The sequence below is a fragment of the Chenopodium quinoa genome, unplaced genomic scaffold (assembly GCF_001683475.1).
Source record: "Chenopodium quinoa cultivar QQ74 unplaced genomic scaffold, ASM168347v1, whole genome shotgun sequence".
NCBI classification, from domain to species: domain Eukaryota; kingdom Viridiplantae; phylum Streptophyta; class Magnoliopsida; order Caryophyllales; family Amaranthaceae; genus Chenopodium; species Chenopodium quinoa.
Window position 1 is genome coordinate 754,864 of NW_018742372.1, and position 20,474 is coordinate 775,337.

A 20,474-nucleotide genomic window follows, 5' to 3' on the forward strand; every position below is an offset into this window, starting at 1 on the left:
AAGTTCACAACTCAAGTGTCCCTTCCCAATGCCAAATGATTGGTATTTATAGGGAAGGGAACTCTTGAATTCCAATCTCCCATCAATGTGGGAGAGTTGGTAAAATTCATTTTATTCAATTTAATTTAATTCAAAAATCAAATTGAAATGCAAGTGAATCAACAAATGACAAGTGTTAAGTGGTGAGCAAGGGGTTAGTTAAGGACCACAAGGGGGGACCATCCTCCCCTTGCTCCCCAAGCAAACCCACACACACAAGCTCCCACATGCACATGTGCCACACACACATGCTGGCACACGCACATGATGTGCTGCCATCGCTAGCCTTCGCTATCTTGCTGCTACTTGTGCTAGGCACTGCTCAGCACGCAAGCACGCATAGCCCACAGCGCACGCACGCATAGCGCGCAGCTGCTGCTAATGCGATGCTCGTACTAGGCGTAGCCTAGCTGCTATGCTTGCTGTTGAGTGCGAGGCCCAGCACACTAGCACGCTAGCACGCATGGCGCGCCAGCTGCTAGCTTGCGTGTGACCAGGTGCACCAGCCCCGCAAGCATGCTCGGCTAGCAAGCCTAGCACACACATGCATGCGTGGCTTGCAGCATAGCCATGCATTGCGGTTAGTGCCCTATGCTAGCCTAGCCTTCGCATGGCTAGGCAATACGTAGCTACGGCTTAACTTAAACTTGTCGTTTGCTTAATTTCTCGTCTCGTCGAATTCTTAATTCGACTCGACTTAAGACGCTCGGTTTCGACGCTCTAAGCTCAATATCCGACGTCTTTGTTCGTAATACTCTAATGACTCATTTAATCCTTCGGATTAATTCGTCGTTTCGGTTCGGTTACTCGATTGGGTTTGACCCGAAGGGTTCAGTCAAGATTATGCTGTAATATTAAACATAAATATTACTGATCAAAAGCGGCCTCCGGCTAGGCATTCCGATCACTTGACATAACTGAATAATTAGCTTTCTAATAATTCTGAACACTTTTATCGAAATAATACACCCGTTCGAAGGACACCATTCCTTTCACTCTTCGTTTATCTTCCTCGTTCACGAATTGAAAAATAAACAGATTAGTGTCAATTGTTCGGATTACGATATTATTCTCTAATCTCCATACACTAGTAAAGGTTTTCTTCATAGCTTACATATTGGAAGGTTTCACTCTGAGGAGTTTGCCCACTAGTGCCAATTGCATATGAGTAATTGACTCGTCATCAGCTCCCTCAACAAGCGATAATCCAACCACAGAATTCTCAGCTTCAGTTAATTGGAATTCCTTCTAATCTTTAATTAAATAATCCACCATTAGAACCACCACAATTAGAACTTCAGAAAGCTTAGGAAAATTGAGAAAAAACAATGTGAAACGCGAAAGGAAAAACGACGAACCCTAAACAAGGACGACGAACCCTAGGCGGGGGACTTCAAAGTTTATTGTTGGTCATATAGTGAAGAAATAAAAATCATGTAATTTTTTTCAGTTTACCACAGTGCATTCATTGCCTACTTAAAAAAAATATGTATCTTGATTGTCTTAAAAAAATTTTTTTGATGAGATTACCTCAGTGCCCCTGAGAGGCTGAGATATCATCAGTTATACATAGGGTTGTTCATTGGTCCAAGACCGGACTGGACCAAAGACCGAAAATTTGAATTTCAAGAACCAAAGACCGGACCGATTAAGCTAGGACCGAAAAAATTGGTCCAAAACCCAGACCGGACCGGTTTGGACCGATTTTAGAATTTTTATAAAAAAAATTCTAAATTTTAAATAATATGTGGAAACTCGAAAAAAAAAGGAAAAACAATATTTTAACGTCGTTTTTTGTATATTTAGTACATAAAAGCCTATACGACTAAATTTTTCCAAGCTTGTTAAGGAAAATCTTAATCGTTTTTAAAGGTTTTCTGTATTATTTTAAGAAAAAAAAACCGGTCCGTTCCAAGACCGATTTTTATAGGGTTTTGGACCGGACTGATTAATTTGGTCCAGTCCGATCCGAGACCGGTCTCTATTTTTTTAGTCCGGACCAATTTTTGAACACTCCTAGTTATACATTAGGCACTACACTTGTCATTTTTTACGGACGTTTTCCCAAACTAAGCCATATTTGGAAAATATTTTGCAATATGGTTGCGTGGCAAAACTATTTACCAAACTAAGCTTCAGGGATAAAACGCTGTCTCGGACATCGTTTTATACCCTGGTTTTTTCTTTTTTTAAAAAAAAAATTAAGGTATAAAACGCTGTCTCGGACAGCGTTTTTACCTATTGACCATTTGTTTTTAATTTCGTAAATTCTGATTTTTAAAAAAAATAAAAAAAATCAAAAACATATAAAACGCTGGCTGAGGTAGCGTTTATTTCTTTAACATAAAACGTTGCCTGGGACAGCGTTTTATGTGCAATTTTTTTTGTACATAAAACGCTAGCTAAGGCAGCGTTTATTTGTTGAGCATAAAACGCTGCCTGGAACAGTGTTTTATGTGCAATTTTTTTTTTGCATATAAAACGCTGTCCGAGACAGCGTTTTTTCTGCTGGCTGCAACACACAACAACTAGAAGACTCCTCACATCAACTTCAGCCCCCAACCCTCCAACACTCATTCAACCACCACCCTCCACCACTTATCCAGCCACCACCCGCCACCACCACCCTCCAACACCATCCCCACCACCAACCCCAACCTCAACCACCATCCCCATCGCCATTCACGAACCTTGACAACCTCCCCACCATCGACCACCACCACCACCACCATCACCCACCACTTTTGCCCACTCTTAGCCACTTTAGACCACTCAAACCACCCCAACAGCACTATAACCACCATGAACCACCACATTAACCACGACCGGCCATCGCTTCTACCCCGTTTCTCATTATGGAGCCCAAATGTCTTATGTTTGATATATATCGGCCTAGAAGGATCTATTTTGACTGACATAAGTCCGATTTGGACAAATAAGGAAATTAAACTGCAAACCACACACAGATTCATTCAAAAAACATTTATTATATTAATAATGTAAGTGTTATATACAACATTCTACAAAATCCGGCTACAACAAATGTATCAGCTAATACTATCTCGATTCATTTATTCGAGATAACTGTTCTCTATCCTACATGTCGTTCCTCCGTCTGACACGACGCCGCCTGTAATGTGTAATATGGTGAATGGGTCTCGGGGCGGTGGGGGAGTCTGCTGGCTGGACGATGGGCCCTCCTGGGTGGGGGTGGGCGCAGAATTGTGGATGATGTAATCCTCTACGTCTCTGGATGACGTAAGATCACCTCCACAGCTACTCTGGTCGAGCTCGGATTGTGAATGGACGGAGTGGCCATCATGGCTGTCCCGCTGGTGGACGAGATAGCCATGACCATATCTGTGTAAGGTAGCCACGCCCATATCTCGCACCCGCTCGACTTGGGGTCTGGTGGGTCCGTCTGCAAGGGCGATTGACAATGCATCAACCATCGCCACCATATTCGTCGCCTGTAGTAATCATCGATCAGTCGGTTGTATGATATAGAAATGAAAAAATTGATGAAAATAAGTAGAATAAAATAAACTCACATATCCGTTAATGACGTCATATGATGGATGGTAATGTGTGGAAGGTGGTGTGTAGCTGGGGTTGATGAAACGCCATGTAATCCGCCTGTACCAGACCATGTACGGATCGTGAGGATCCATAACGCCCTACATCGGATCACCCTCAACGACGAACTCCAATTGTCGCTGCCATAGGTCAATGTAAACCTTATGCTCCACTGACCAGTCTGTCTCCCCCTTTCCCCGACGGTCAATGTTGTGCAGGCGGATACTAGTGTCACACTGCCGGGGGACGGGTTGGCGTAGTCCAAACTGTCGCATGACTCGGTCGGGGAGGTGACTCTCCATAACCTCGAAACAGATGACGGGGTCCTAGCATGCCACTCTGCCTGATAATCCAGCAGATGTGCAGGCATGGCATCAACTAAGTCAGCTACATACGGATCCCATGTCACCTGCAAAAACACATCAAAAGTAATACCGTAAATAGGTTAGTGCACTAACAAGAATCATATTAAATTACTGTTTACAAATTCCTTTTAGGTTACCACCTGATCCTCGGTGAGTCGGTCTAGGGCGTCTCGGTAGTACGGAAGACCCCTCGCCGCATGCGCAAGTGTCAGTCTGGGGACCACCCACCTAATACCAAAAAATGTTTCAGTTTGTTATAGCACAATAAAACCATATGAAGTCTAAAGTAATGACAACTGTAACAAACCTGCAACTGTACGCCTCATCAGGTGTAGGGAGCGGTGGAGCATCGTATGCCTGGTACCGGTTGTCCCGGTCCTGCTCCCTTCGACGATGTCTAGAAGGCCTACCTGGTCTGCCTACATGGATATGCTCCCAAGCCTAGAACTACAACACAAAAATACAAAACTAGGTTTAGTATAAACTAGGTAAGTGGCTTTCGAAATAGTTTATTGGTAATTAGGTGAGTTACCTGAAGCACAATCAAGGGACCTCTGATCTCGTTAGAACCGCGGTGGGATGCTCTACACAGCTGGTGATACAACGTCGCCAAACAGGCACAACCCTAGCTGTAGCCACGGATATGATCCCAGTCTTGTCTAACAGCTGTAGGTAAATGAGCTGCAAATGGCTCCCGCTCTTGTTGCTGAACAACACGGCCGAGATGAGAAAGAACAAGTACGTCGAGCGTATCTCTGAACTGTGGCGTCATCAGCGCCTAGAGGCAGCTCACGGAAAGTCTCGCGTATCTAGCCGGTCCTCAACCCGGACCCCTTGATCTCGTCGGGAGCTGGCTGAACAACGAGAACCCGAGCTACCAAACCAATGGGATTGACTAATGCATGTCCTGTCACCACAGTCCCATGTATAGGAAGGCGCGTGAGTATCGCGACGTCCCGCAACGTAGCGGTCGCCTCCCCAACAGGTAGGTGGAAGGAGTGCGTCTCATGTCTCCACCTCTCCGCGAGCGTAGTGACAAGCGCTCGATCGATCTCCATGAACGCCATCTATTGAAAACCACCCAAGCCAACCAACTCAACGTACGCAATAACGCGTGGATTGACAACCCATCCCCCCATAAACCTGATTGTATAGTGCCTGCAAACTAGCTACTTCGTTGGATCAGCCTGATAAAAAACCGTACGAACGTAATTAATATCAGATAGTATATCAATTTAACATGCATAAGTACATGAACGAACGGATGAAATATTACCGTCTGGTCCCATATGGCAACGCTCCGATGTGTGTCCTGTAGTGTAAGCACATAAGGGTCAACGGGTCCGGGCGTCCTATCTTCTCTGTCCATGATATCTGTTCATTGAAAACGTTATACACCAAATACCAACACAATTACTGAATTAGCAATTAAACATAAGTTGACGAGTTAAAGGCAGAGACAGAAAATTTCAAACGACATCCAAAGTAGAAAATAGAAATGATCCAAATGTTACAAATGTTACAAACTCTAGAAAATCTGATATAAAATAATTCTACTTTCTACTACTACAACAAATAACAAATACAAACTTAGGTCCTATGTCGGTCTAGATGGACACTTTGTCCAGTTATGACCTTGCTGGTGACAGCGGCTGCATTTTCTCGGGGGCTGGTTAGTCTCATCCATTTCATTGCGTATGCGCTTTGACCTTGGCCTCCCTTTTCCACGTACCATGCTGCCGTGCGGAATGAGTTTAGGGCCGACGTACTGCGTCCAGGTTGTCTCGCAGGGGATAGGCCAGAATTGTGGTGCATAGGTGTTCGTGTAGGCCTCCGATTGCAGCGCAGGGTCCACCCACGACCGCTTTGATAGTGAATACGTCGCACAGACTACTAGAACACAAGAACATGGGAGGTGGAATATCATTAATTTGTTGCATGTACACGTTTTCAACTAAAAGTTAACAGTATGTTTATGGCATCCTTTACTACCAAGTCGCTCTCCCATTTATGTTGTAACTTGGTAAATATGCAATCGGCGGTTATACGCATCCACTCTGTGATATCTGGCTTTTGCGATGTTCTTCTCCAGAATGGCAGTGACCTTGGGGGGGTATGCAAGTCCCTGTTCAGACCTTGCCTCAGAAGACTCCCTTCTCAAAGTGAAATACCTGTTAACTCTGTGGAAAGTTAACTCGACAACGGACATGACCAGTAGAAACCGAGCTCCCTTCAACACATTGTTAAATGTTTCAGAGAAGTTTGTAGTACATATCCCATATCTACGACCAGTGTCGTGAAAGAGAGACCACATAGTGAACGAGACTTGAACAATGTAATCCATGGCCTTGGTACAAGCCTCACCGATGAAACACAGATCAACTTGAAGTTTTCTTTCCTGCCTTTGGTACGCCGCAGCCTTGAACATATCTCTTGTTTCGGGGTTTTCTGATGTCCTGCGGGAGAGTTACAATTCCGAGACTGGAACCGGACGCCTGTACCTGCAAAATAACGGAGACTCCTGGTGGTGGGAGCTCCGCCTCCAACGGTCAAGTTAGTACTTGATTAAGGAGTAATTAATGCGGAAATTAAAGTGATTGGATCTCTCTAGGTGAGAGTGTTTAATGTAGGTAATCTGCTTTGTTAGCGAGATCAGCCGGTTATTACTGTGTGTAATTAATGTGTTTTTTCGTAATCCCCCTTAATGAGGATTAAGGGAGGTATTTATAACCTTGGGAAACGTGCCCATCCTAGGTTTAGGTTAACCTAGGGCTGATTGGGCTTCCCTCGGAAGTTGGGCCTGGGTGGCCGGTTTCTCCATTAGGCATGGAGTATGCCACATGTCATGACATAATAGGTCCAAGGTGGACGAATAAGCGCGTGCCACGTGGCAAGCCCTGACAGTTCCAACTGGGGGACACTTGGCAGGACCTGATTGGCCCACGTGGCGCATTCCGATTGGTAGGAGCAAAATCCCCTAATCATCTCTCATGTTGTTGCTTCGCATGTGAGTCTTCAAATTAGAAGCTATGTGGCGAACACAAAACATGTGATAGGCTCACGGCTCGGTGAATCCAAAGTTAGGATCATTCATTGCTGCAATGATCCCAGGATGTCGATCAGATATAACACAGAGGCCATCTCGTTGCGTGACATGAACGCGAATGCAGCCCAGGAACCAAGACCAGCTGGAAGTGTTTTCCCCTTCAACCACCGCAAATGCTAGCGGAAATACTTGGAAGCTTGCATCCACACTTGTAGCAACCAACAGTGTTCCTTTATACTTCCTGTACAAGTGCGTCCCATCGATGCAGATAACAGGCATACAATGTTTAAAACCGTCGATACAAGGACCGAAGGCCCAAAACACTCGTTCAAACACTTCCATGTTGCTGTAGTATACACCATCCACCAGAGCTTTGTGTTTCCATACGACCACGGTTCCCGGGTTTGACTGTTTCAGTGCTTGCATGAAGTGAGGAAGTCTGCCGTAAGAATTCTCCCAATCCCCAAATATTTCAGCTATAGCTTTCCCCTTGGCATACCATGCTCTTTGATACGGAACATCGAAATGAAATTGCTTGGAGATGAGTTCCTATATGAATTCAACTTTCAAGGACGGATATTTCCCCACAAAGGACTTCACATACTCTGATATTATGGATGAATCCAAGTGTGGGTGATCAATAGATAGTACTTCAGTGTCACAATTCTCCCGGTGTGGGCCTTTGTACGTGACTAGGGTAAAGCCACGCGAGTGCTCACTTGATTTGGTTCCCCGTAGCATCCAACCACATTTCTTCTTGCACAGCAAATGAAGAACACTCTCATTCGATGTCACTATGGTGTAGAATTGATTCCTCTGTATAGAATACATCTTCACCATTTCTTGAAGCAGTTTCTTACTTTCAAAATACATACCTTTCTCAAATTCTCCCCCGAGAACAAACGATGTATGGCTACCCGATTCGGCCCCCCAATACTGATCAACTTCATAGTTCTTGTTTACCTGACTGAACCAAGGTACGGGAGTTCTAACCAGGGGCTCGCTAACTTCCATGTGTGCAGGTTCACCATCCATGTTCTGAAGTCCATCTTCCTCTCCTCCGCTCTCGGCCTCATCATTTGTATACACATCATACACAGACAATTCGTTATTCACAATAGTTTCAAGATGATTTGGCACAAGTTGAGACGACGATGCTTGAACATCATCTTGCATAGGCGAATAGCTATGCAATTGCATCGGTGAAGGTGTGACGGTGTTTGATGTCGAAGGCCCAGGTTGGCCGGTCATTGCCACATGTGCCCCCCATGTACAGGTGAAGCTATATGAGAACTAAACGGCATGTGACATTGATTGTCGTGCAGCATTCGACTGAAAGATTCCATCCCATATTCTATGATGGAATGTCGTGTGAGGGCACTTGGAAGGGCTCTATGTTGTAACCAGAAATATATGTAGATTGTTCTGGCCGAGTACTTTGTTGGGTACATATAGGCACCGTTTCTACATATATCTCAGTGGGAACACCCTTCATTGCAACAACGCTCCTCAAAGCTTTCAAATGTTTATTCGTAGAAACAAGTAATACTTGAATCCCATTGTCAGTCTCAAACCTCATTTTAATGTTTAGTTCATTATTCCTTGGGTTTGAACCTATACTACTACGAACCTCGTTCACCAAATCATTGAAAGTCATGTTCGGTTCAAGTGTTAGTGGTTCCATATTTCCTCCACTATACTCGACACGGGTCCATCGAACTGAATTTCACCTCCCCACCGGCATAACAAAACTACATTTTATGCATCCATATTCTACATAACAACCAAAACACATTACACTTAAAAGCACTAAATCATCCCTAAATCACCATAATTAAATAACAATGTTGACATACTTTTCAATTTACAACAACTTTGTATCACTAAATCATCATTAATAAACAATAATGTAGGTTATCACAATCACTCAAAAACTAACAATTATCAACCATTATCAACAATTACCAACACTAACAATTCAACATTATCCAAACTATTATCAACACTAATAATTCAACAATTACCAACACTAACAATTCAACAATTACAAACACTAACAATTCAACATTATCAAGATTTTAACCACAATTCCAAAAAATTAAAAACCAAAAACATAAACCCTAGAATTTTAAAAACCAAAGAGAGATTAAGTAAATACCAAATTCGGGTTGAAGTGAGGCTAGGTTTTCGGGGCTTTCGGCGGCCGGTCGTCGAAGTGAGACGGCGTTGGAGGTGGCGGCCTGAACGGAGAAGCAGAAGGGTCTTGGAGAGAGAGAGAGAGAGATTAAGTGAGGAAATGGAAGTGTGGGAATGCAGGGAGAAGCTCGTTGTTATTGGTTTTTTAAAAAAAAAGCTCGTTGTTATTGGTTTTTAAAAAAAAAGCTCACTGTTATAAATTAGATAAACGCTGTCTCAGGCAACGTTTTAGGTTCTTTGTTTTTTATAAATTTTTTTTTTAAAACTATAAATTACGAATTTTTTTTTTGAAAAAAATGTCAACATGCAAACAGCGTTTTACACATTGTTTTTTTTTTTTTTAAAAAAACCAGGGTATAAAACGCTGTTCGCCTTAAAGCTTAGTTTGGAAAATTTCCACAAGTCTAGTTTGCAAAATACATTAATATGGCTTAGTTTGGAAAAAGGTCCAGTTTTTAAGTTTACCACAATACATTCTGGCTTGTTGGAAAAGAAACTACATACTCGTATAAATGTTTAAGATCCAAAAGTTGATGTGAAGTTTGGAATATAGTCAGTCTTGTAGAGTAAAGTTGGTTTCTTGATTTTCTGCTGTTTCTTTGGTTGTTTGTTGGATTTGGGGGTTAGGGTTTCTTCAAGATCTTTGAATTGAATTCCAATGGCGACCTTGGTGAGTTCGGCAGGAGCGATGCTGGCTATGCTTAGCGAGAATTCAGTTGCTCTGAAGCTTCACGCTCTCTCCAATCTCAACCTTTACGCTCAATTTCTATGGCCTGAGATCTCCACTAGCATTCCTCTCATGTATTTCTCCAATTCCTTCTTTAGTAGGGTTAATCGCTTTAGATCTATTAGGGTTTGATTTTTTCTAATTTGGGGGTTTTTTCGTTTTCTATTGCTCTATTCTATTGTATCATTTGAAATTGTAGTTTTTCTTTATGATTTTTATTTTTATTATAATTTCAGAGAAAGTTTGTATGAAGATGAAGAATTCTCTCAGCGACCTCTGGCAGGATTAGTTGTCTCTAAGGTAAATCTTCAATCTCAACATAGTTTATTATGTATACTGATGAAGAATTACGAGAATAAATAAATTATTAGGAACATTTTTAGTAAGCGTAAATCGAATTGAGCCTTTAGCTGGAGTTTGGAGATATATCTGGTTGCTGCTTTTATTAAATTATTTGGAACATTTCTAGTAAGTGTAAATCGAATTGAGCCTTTAGCGGGAGTTTGGAGATATATCTGTTGCTGCTTTTATTAAATTATTCGGAACATTTTTAGTAAGCGTAAGTCAAATTGAGCCTTTAAGTGGAGTTTGGAGCTATATCTGGTTGCTGCTTTTATTAAATTATTATTAGGAACATTTCTAGTAAGCGTTAATTTAATTGAGCCTTTAGCTGGAGTTTGGAGATATATCTGCTTTTATTAGGAACATTTTTAGTAAGCGTTAATCGAATTGAGCCTTTAGCTGGAGTTTGGAGATATATCTTGTTGATGCTTTTATTAAATTATTAGGAACATTTCTAGTAAGAGTAAATCGAATTGAGCCTTTAGCTGGAGTTTGGAGATATATGTGGTTTCTGCTTTTATTAAAGTATTCGGAACATTTCTAGTAAGTGTCAATCGAATTGAGCCTTTAGCTGGAGTTGTCCTTTACTGCACAATGTGATAATGCGCTAAGGTTTGCTCTCTTTTCAGGTTTTCTATTATTTGGGTGAACTGAATGATTCTTTGGCATATGCACTGGGAGCTGGGACATTATTTGATGTTTCTGAGGATTCTGATTATGTTAGGACCCTTCTCGGTAATTATGCTTCTCTTACATGTATTAATGATTCTTGGTGACCAATAGCTTTCTTCAGTAAATCAAAAAATGTTGTTGGAGATTGCTGGAACTTGATTAGCCCTTGATTAATGCTATTTTTTTTTCTTCATTCTTTCAGACAAAGCCATTGATGAGTATGCTAGTCTTAGAAATAAAGCAGCAGAGTCGAAGGAAGAAGCTGTGAACATTGACCCCAGGCTAGAGGCAATTGTGGAGAGAATGTTGGAGAAGTATGAAGTTTCCTTTTTGTGCATATTATACTCTATGCTTCTGTAGTTTACTGTTTCTTATTATACGTACTTTTTTTTATTAGGTGCATTTTAGATGGAAGGTATCAGCAAGCTATGGGAATGGCAATTGAGTGCCGAAGATTAGATAAACTTGAGGAGGCTATAATGAGGAGTGATAATGCTCCTGGAAGTCTGTCATACTGTATTAATGTTTCCCATTCCTATGTTAGTCGCAGAGAATATCGGCAGGAGGTGAGAATTTTTTCATTCTTGTCATACAAAACTGGGACTTTAGCATATTAGATTGTGCTTTATGAATTTGTTACATTTTTTCATTATATGCTCTGCATGGAATGGTGACTAGGATTGTCATAATGGGGCCAGTTTATACATCTTTCTTTCTCCATAGTCTGTTGCACCTTGCCGTCCTGTATAATGGTTTGAAAATTCTGGCTATTGAGAAGACTAGAGAAACAACTTATTTTATAGAATCATAGCGCCCCTGCCTCTTGTGCAGAAACAAGGTAAGATGTTAAAGCTGACTACTATGGTGATTTCCATCTGTAAAGGGTTGTTAAATCTTACTTTGTCTGGATTATAAATAATTAGAATTGTTGCCATGGGTCATAATAATGACATCTAGCTGACTGTTTTTCTTTTTTATTCACATTTTTCCTTTGTAGGTATTAGTATGGCATAGTTTTATACTTTTGTAGTATTGATTTGGCAAAGTTTGAATCTGCATGTATTTTTGTGTAAGACAATGCTACACTGCTACATAAAAACACATTCTTGATCATCACTGCTCCTGTTCCTTTTGGGGGTGAGGTGGGGTGGGAAAGTGAACACTCACTTCTTTTATTATAAATGCTTCTTGTTGAATAGATAATTGTACATGATCAATTTTTATTGAGCATGTCAATTTATTTCTCAGCCCATGCTCTTGTGCTTAAGGTTATGGTCATTCTTTTGTTTTCACTTTTGAAGTTTTCATTCTCCCTATTTCCTTCCCCTCCCATTCTGCTGTCCATCTCGACCCCCTCTTCCCCCCTCACTTGAACTTGATTAACCCAATATAAGAGCTTTCCATGTTTTCAGTATAAAACACCACCAAAGATGTCAACTTTAAATCACCTTCTCTTGCACTGCCTTTAAATTTTACCATCTTTAGATCTTTTAAGCCAGAAGATTTCAAGGGGAAAAGAAATCTCTACTCATTTTCCCTGCTTAAAAATCCACATAAAAAGCAGACTTGTTACCATTGCATGCATAACTAATGTGACAAGCCTGTTTCTTGTTCTAGCATATCTGTCTTAATGCTATTCAGCAGGTTTGCATAATAAAAAAAATTAAGTACATAGAGATGATTTTTCGTACTCAGTAAAAACAAAATATTAGTAGTTGACACGTCTAACTTTTGACACTATTCAAATGCTCTACGTTGACTAGCTTCTGTGATTTATAGATAAGAAAAACATAGGCATGTGGATCTTGTTTCCTTTCAATGTGTATTCCAGTCCCTTATTTAACAGGGTTTTTCTTGTAAAGTTGCAGAATTTTTTTGTTTTTTTTGTAACTTAACATATGTCAATGGGCATACATTAGGCAAACTGATATTAGAATATAAGTAGGACTGTTAAAAGCATTCATTAATTGTCACAAATGATCTTGTTACATAAAATAAAAAATTATCCTATTCAACCCATTTGAAGTGGACCCTGCAATAACTCTCTTCCTATTCCTCTCACACTCTCACCCCACCCTACTAAATTCCTTAATATGCATGCCAAAGCTTAATTGAAAGATTTTTTGTGGACGGAGTAGCTTTGTTACCCTGACACTCTCCTCAACCTAGAGTATTGCGTGTCGACTCGACACGACGTGCATCCCGGAGCATGTGTTGGGATCAAGTAGATCGGTGGACTATGGACTTCATTGTTGCAACCTTGCAAAAGCTTTACGATAGAGAGAGTAAAAGCTTATGGGGTGAATTTGGGTGGGACAACCATTAATAATGGGGTAAGGGTGGGACAACTGTTGACTTGGGAAGGTAAAAGTGGGTGGGACAGCTGTTTGGCTGTCTGCTAATTCCCTTTTCTTTTTAGTTTTACTTTTGAGTATTTTCTTTGGATAGGTGTATAAAGCACGTGAATAGACTTAATATCACGTGTCAATGTGTCATGTGTATCATTTTGGCTTTGGGCCTTCTATTTTTTTTGTACCAATGATATTTTTTTTTTTACAACAGTACAAATGATAATTATTATGGAGTACCATCTTTTGTTAAATACCCTTTCATATTATTTGATAATTATTACTATTTATTTTAATTATCTAAAAAATTTCCTGGACATTTTATATACCAGCCATGTCCAAAAAATTTGTCAAGACACCCTTTTGACCGTATACCCGTATTGGCTTATTTTTGAATCAGAGTATCGGATCCTCCGATCACTACTTGGATACGACACCCAAACTCGAGTCTGTGCAACATAGCGGAGTAGTAATGAACCACAGTCATTCTAATTAGAATTGTCATGCTTCATGATTATTAGATATATTATGCGTTTTTTCCTTTTACTATTATATTATGGATTTCTGAGCCTGCGTGGTTTTGCATTACAACAAACTTACAATGTTAGTTGTGGAATTACATTCTTCAGATATGGCTTCCTTTGCTATGAGATGGGTTGTTTTTTAAAATAGAATCTAAACATCTGTAGCGGTATACCATGTTGTTGATTGGTATCACATTTCCTTAGGTTACCTGTTTTTGCATGCTCTCTTCTATATTAAAGTTAGTCTAATGGGTATTGTGTGCTAAGTTTTACTGTGACATCCTGCATCTTTAGTAATAGTTTTATGGTTGGCAGACGATTGTATTTACATTTTTAAATTTAAATTTTCTTGCAATATTTTCACGGTTGGCATACGATTGGATACCCATTTTGTCTTGTTTAAATTTCATGGCTGGTTCCTGGTATAGAACCTGTTCATGTGGTTAGCATCCTCTTCTGGACACTAGAAAATATTGTTTGCTGATATTGATATCAGAAAATACCGCATGTTGGGGAAACAAAGAGTGTGTGTGTGGGGGGGGGGGACCACATCTATCTTATGCTTGTATATATAACCTGTTTTGCCTTTTCAGGTGCTTCGTCTGCTTGTTAGAGTGTATCAGAAGTTGCCATCCCCAGATTATTTGAGCATTTGTCAGTGTCTTATGTTTTTGGATCAACCGGAAGTTGTTGCCGGCATTCTGGAAAAGCTTCTCCGTGCAGAGAATTTGGAAGATACTTTGCTTTCATTCCAAATAGCTTTTGATCTTGTCGAAAACGAGCATCAGGCTTTTCTGTTAAACGTGAGGGATCGTCTTTCAAAGCCAAAATTATCTTCTCCAGTGGTGCCCATATCCAGGGAACCAGAGCCCTCTCAGACTGAAAATACCACTGCTTCTGAGGATGTGCAAATGGATGAAGGGACTCGAGTCTCAGAAACAGTAGTGAGTGAAATGGATGCTACTGAAGCTAGATATGCTGAAAGATTGACCAAAATTAAAGGGATATTGTCTGGGGAGACTTCCATCCAGCTGACTCTGCAGTTTCTATATAGTCACAACAAGTGAGATATTGCATTTCTATACTGTTCAACAAATATATGTATTATTTTAAGTTCTGCTTTAAATCTTTTTTTATTTTTTGGGATTTAGGTCAGACCTCCTGATTCTCAAGACCATAAAGCAGTCTGTTGAGATGAGAAATAGTGTTTGTCACAGTGCAACCATATATGCAAATGCAATTATGCATGCTGGTACTACAGTGGATACCTTTCTAAGGGAGAATTTGGTAATTTTTTTATCTTTACCCAATAGGCAATGGCAGTTGGGAGCAAAAATTGGAAAGTGTTGTACTCTTAATTGTTTTGTTACTTTATTTGTCAGGACTGGCTAAGCAGGGCCACTAACTGGGCCAAGTTCAGTGCAACTGCTGGATTGGGTGTTATTCACAGAGGCCACTTGCAACAGGGCCGGTCACTAATGGCGCCTTACTTGCCACAGGGTGGCGCTGGAGGTGGTGGCAGTCCATACTCTGAAGGTGGAGCACTGTATGCTCTTGGTTTGATCCATGCTAACCATGGGGAGGGTATCAAACAATTCCTTCGTGATAGCCTACGCAGTACTAATGTTGAGGTGTGGTGTTTTGTTCGATGAAAGTGTAATTGTCTTCCCGCTTAGTATAGTTTGATAAAACACACTAATTTGTGTATAAATCTTGTCATTACAGGTCATACAACATGGTGCCTGCCTAGGGTTAGGATTAGCAGCTCTTGGAACAGCAGATGAAGATATATTTGAGGACATAAAAAATGTGCTCTATACAGACAGTGCTGTTGCTGGTGAAGCTGCCGGCATCAGCATGGGATTGCTTATGGTTGGTACAGCTAGTGAGAAGGCTGGTGAGATGCTTGCTTATGCACATGAAACCCAGCATGAGAAGATAATTAGGTAAAGCTAGATGTATCATCTATTGTATTATTGTTATCCATCCCTGTTTTCTCATATGATTATGTGGCATTTCCAGGGGATTGGCGTTAGGTATAGCTCTTACAGTTTATGGAAGAGAGGAGGAAGCTGACACTCTTATTGAGCAAATGACTCGTGACCAAGATCCTATAATACGTTATGGTGGTATGTATGCATTGGCTTTGGCTTACAGTGGAACATCAAATAACAAGGCCATCCGGCAGCTGCTACACTTTGCAGTGTCAGATGTGAGTGATGATGTTAGGCGAACTGCAGTTTTGGCTCTTGGTTTTGTCTTGTATTCTGAACCAGAACAGGTTGGTTTTACCTTTTCTCTTGATTCTTTGTTTTAGATAAGAAAGAAACTGTTAAAAAAAGGTATGACGATAGAGGATAAATAATACTGAGGAGAGCATTGTAAAGACATAAATCAAGTGCTGATGTTGGGTAACATTTATAGGATAGCTCCAAAGGGCAGTAAGGTGGATTACTTTTATACATATTCTTGCCCTCTGTACTCTTATGTCTAAATGTTCTATATGCAAAACATAAAGAATAACTTAGCAAGTTGGTCCTTTAAAGGTCCTTCCTTTCCTACTAATCCCAAGAATAACATAATCAATTTGCAAAGCTATAAAGTCCAGGATATATAGTATTTTATTATTTCTTTGTTCCTTATTCCACACCTTAAGCTTATACCAGTCTTAAATTCTTCTTTTTATTTTTTTCCTATTCTAGATCCTTAATATTCAAATGCTATACATGCTTGATCTAGAGTATAAATATAGTTTTGCTTCAATTTTTTCGATGGTTCATATTATTGATTAGGTAGTCTTGAATATCTTAGGGATTGAAGTGTAGTATACTATAAACCTGCATATACAAGTACTTTGATGATTTATGATCTTTTGGTCTATCTGGTAGCTGTTGTTTTCTGTTAATATTCACACTTGAGTGGTTTTATTTTGACAGACACCTCGTATTGTGTCCCTGCTGTCTGAGTCCTACAATCCACATGTTCGATACGGTGCAGCCTTGGCAGTTGGCATTTCTTGTGCCGGTACTGGTCTGAGCGAGGCCATATCTTTGTTAGAGCCCTTGACATCAGATGTCGTTGATTTTGTCCGGCAAGGTGCCCTGATTGCTATGGCCATGGTTATGGTTCAGATTACTGAAGCTATGGATTCTCGGGTTGGAACATTTAGGTAATAATTGTATCTATCAGCTCCTTTTTTATCCTTTTCTCTAAGTTTCATTTCTGTTATCATATAGTATTCTTTTTTAGGCGGCAATTGGAGAAGATAATTCTTGACAAGCATGAAGATACCATGAGCAAGATGGGAGCTATTTTGGCATCTGGGATTCTTGATGCGGGTGGAAGGAATGTGACAATTAGGCTGCTCTCTAAGTCAAAACATGATAAAATTACTGCGGTGGTTGGTCTGGCTGTTTTTAGCCAGTTTTGGTACTGGTATCCTCTCATATATTTCATAAGCTTGTCATTCTCCCCTACAGCTTTTGTTGGGCTGAACTATGACTTGAAAGTTCCAAAGTTTGAGTTTTTGTCTCATGCAAAACCCTCTTTGTTCGAGTATCCAAAGCCAACATCTGTGCCCACCACTACATCGGCAGTGAAACTTCCCACTGCTGTCTTATCAACGTCAGCAAAGGCCAAAGCTAGAGCGAAAAAGGAGACAGAGTTGAAAGAGAAATCTGTTGGGTCAGAGCCCTCAGCTTCTACGTCTGCCACTGGAAAAGGAAAGTCGTCTACAGAGGAGGGAGACTCTATGCTGGTATGCCATTCAAGCTTCACACTTCATTATTGTTTATATTTCCAGGTTACTGGATCATCTGACGTGGTTTGTTTCTTTGCAATTGGCAGGTTGATAATGTACCAGAAAAAAAGGTTGAGCCAGAACCTTCGTTTGAAACCTTAACTAATCCTGCTAGGGTAGTTCCTGCTCAAGAGAAATTCATTAAGTTTTTAGAGGGAAGCAGATATATGCCTGTGAAGTTGGCTGCCTCTGGTTTTGTCCTTCTGAAAGATTTGCGTCCTGAGGAGCCAGAGGTATTGTCTCTTACAGATGCACCTGCTTCTGCAGCAACAAATGCTGCTGCTGGGTCCACTGCACCAGTGCAACAGGGAACTGTGGCTGCCATGGCTGTTGATGAGGAACCTCAACCCCCACAGCCTTTCGAGTACACATCATAATTTCTCTGTTCAAGTGACGTGGTTCATGTGGCACTGTACCTTGTTATTGTGAATGGCAATGTATATTGTGCCCTGAGTTTGGTGCAGAAGTTCATGAACTGAGCTGTTGGCTTGAGCACATTGTGCGGAAGTGTTGGCAAAGTGTTTCCACTGTCGATATTGCTTTTGTGCTTACAATTCTGTCAAAAGATGTGAACTGAGTGAGGAAATTCTATGGTTGACTGGAAAATGTCCTTTTCCCTAGTTTGTTCTCTCAACTGCATTCAATTTGCCTGTGATAGCGGCAACAGAGCCCCTGCAAAGTACCCTTTAATCTACCCTCCTCCCAGGCACTTTGTGCAACTATTAAAACGCCACTCTTTGGGTGTTGCCTAGCTTTAAAATTCTGGTATGACTGCATATTGATTTCTATTTTTGTACTTTTGATTCTGGTATTTCACTTTTGTAATTTGTATACTAAAAGTTTGTCAAATATAGTATAGGTTAAGTAATATGACATTTTCGTTTTAGGAATTTATATTAGGATTATCATTTTTTTTCAGCCACTCACGCAGGTAGCAAAGGTGTGTGGGATCTATTTAACGACATAGTAAATCTAATGGATGAACCTAAAGTAAAAAAGTAACATGTTAGTTAAAAAAATGACGAGTCGGAGTGGCTCCCTCCACGCCTCCATACTACGGTTAGTTGTAGGCTAGGGGTGAGCAAAACCGGGTACCCAGTCCAAAACTAAGGAATTGGTTGTATTAGGTCTAAGATTTTGGGCAGATGAGGCAAGATTGGAATTATTTTAGACTGTCATTTCTTTATTTATTTATTTTTTTTGGGATAGGATTAGGGCTATGAACTAGCATAGTTCCCGTGCGATGTACGGTTTAAAAATCAAATTACTAATCCCGTAGGAAAAAAAAAACAAATATAATTCAATTAGTAATAAAGGGTTAATTTACCAATGGTCGATACAAAATAAAAAAACGTAATTTGAATAGTATTTTAAGTTATTTGTATTTTTTTTAATAATTTTATTTTATTAATTGAAACATAAATGAATATTGCTCCACATAACTATATAAGAGAAGTTGACTCATTCATTTCCTATCTAAAGTAGAGACAAAAAAAAAAAAAAAAAAAATTCTTGTGATACCTCCTGCTTCAGTAGCTACAATCTAATACAAAGTACATGTTTTACTCGTTGTATTCACCAAAATCTTTAATTATTATTATTAATAATATAAATTTAGAATAAATTTTCCTAGGAAAATATTTTTTAACTTTTAGATGTATATTTTTTAATCTAAGTTAATTTAATTTTACTTTAGGTTTGTATAGTAAAAATTTGAAAACTCTATATATATCTAAAATTACATTAGATATTTAGTCTACAATAACATAGAATGAAAAATTTAAATTACAGAAATGGAAAGTATATGAATCAATATAATCACAATTATATTATATGATTTAGTGAATATTTTGTGTATAGCTTATAGTAGGTTGATTTGGTGATTATCTTCTTTAATATATATATCCCTTTCGTTGGTTTCAAAAAAACAAATAAAAATAAAAATAAAAACCCAAAAGGTAATTAATGGCATTTGCTAAAAAAAAGGAAAAAAAAGGAGGGGATTTTGGAGGGAAAAAACAGCACCAGAAAACGCCGTGTGCCATTCCTGGTGTCTTTAAGTATTATACTAGATTAGTGCCCGTGCGATGCACGGTAGTAATAACCTTTTTTCCATAATTAATTTGTAATATAATATAGAAATGAGGCAGCTCATGTGGAACAAACAAATACAATGCATATAAGAAAGATGAAATAATAAGGCAAAAACTATTAAAACTACATTGAGAAAAAAATAATTATTTTTGATTAGTTGTGTTGAAAATATTTTAAAATAGTGTACATTATATTATATTAATGATGCATGTGATTTCCAATAAAACTATACAATGTAGATGTCGTATGATTTTTTTTATAAATGAATTAATTTAGTCTCAAAAAAAAAATATACAATGTAATTCCAAAAATAAACTAAGTAAAATAATTTTTTTAAAAAACACTTAAAGTTGACATCTTATATTTTATTGGCGAGAATATTTTTAATTATAGCTTGGCATATGTCCAAAATGATCGATGTAAGCATGAATTGTTTTAGTAATAGGTAATAGAATTTTTGAATGGAAATGAATGTTAAAATTGGTAAAATTATTACAGAAATATTTAATAGAAAACTCACTCAATTGTTATTATTCACAAGATTTCAAATCAACACCATGAACAGAAATATTTTTTATTTTTTTATTTTTTTATTTTTATTTTTTATTTTTTTTTTCATTGAACTCCACTATTGTACAACTATATAATGGTAATTTAAATGTTAATATTGTAATTTTCGCCCCCGTTATTTCATACTCTCCATCATATTTTAACCTTCTAAATTATAGCTTATTCTCCTTAATTAA

At 39.2% G+C, this 20,474-nt stretch overlaps 1 protein-coding gene across 1 annotated transcript; it reads left to right on the forward strand.

Moving 5' to 3' along the window:
- Nucleotides 1–9,688: 9,688 nt before the first annotated feature.
- Nucleotides 9,689–18,520, forward strand: LOC110696719 (26S proteasome non-ATPase regulatory subunit 1 homolog A-like). Its single transcript, XM_021874074.1, has 13 exons — nt 9,689–10,023; nt 10,186–10,249; nt 10,921–11,026; nt 11,166–11,277; nt 11,361–11,529; nt 14,429–14,898; nt 14,987–15,122; nt 15,218–15,466; nt 15,561–15,781; nt 15,858–16,116; nt 16,772–17,004; nt 17,085–17,592; nt 17,682–18,520. The coding sequence occupies exons 1-13, from the start codon at nt 9,881–9,883 to the stop codon at nt 18,009–18,011; spliced, it is 3,000 nt and encodes a 999-aa protein (XP_021729766.1). The 5' UTR covers nt 9,689–9,880; the 3' UTR covers nt 18,012–18,520.
- The last annotated feature ends 1,954 nt before the right edge of the window (nt 18,521–20,474 follow it).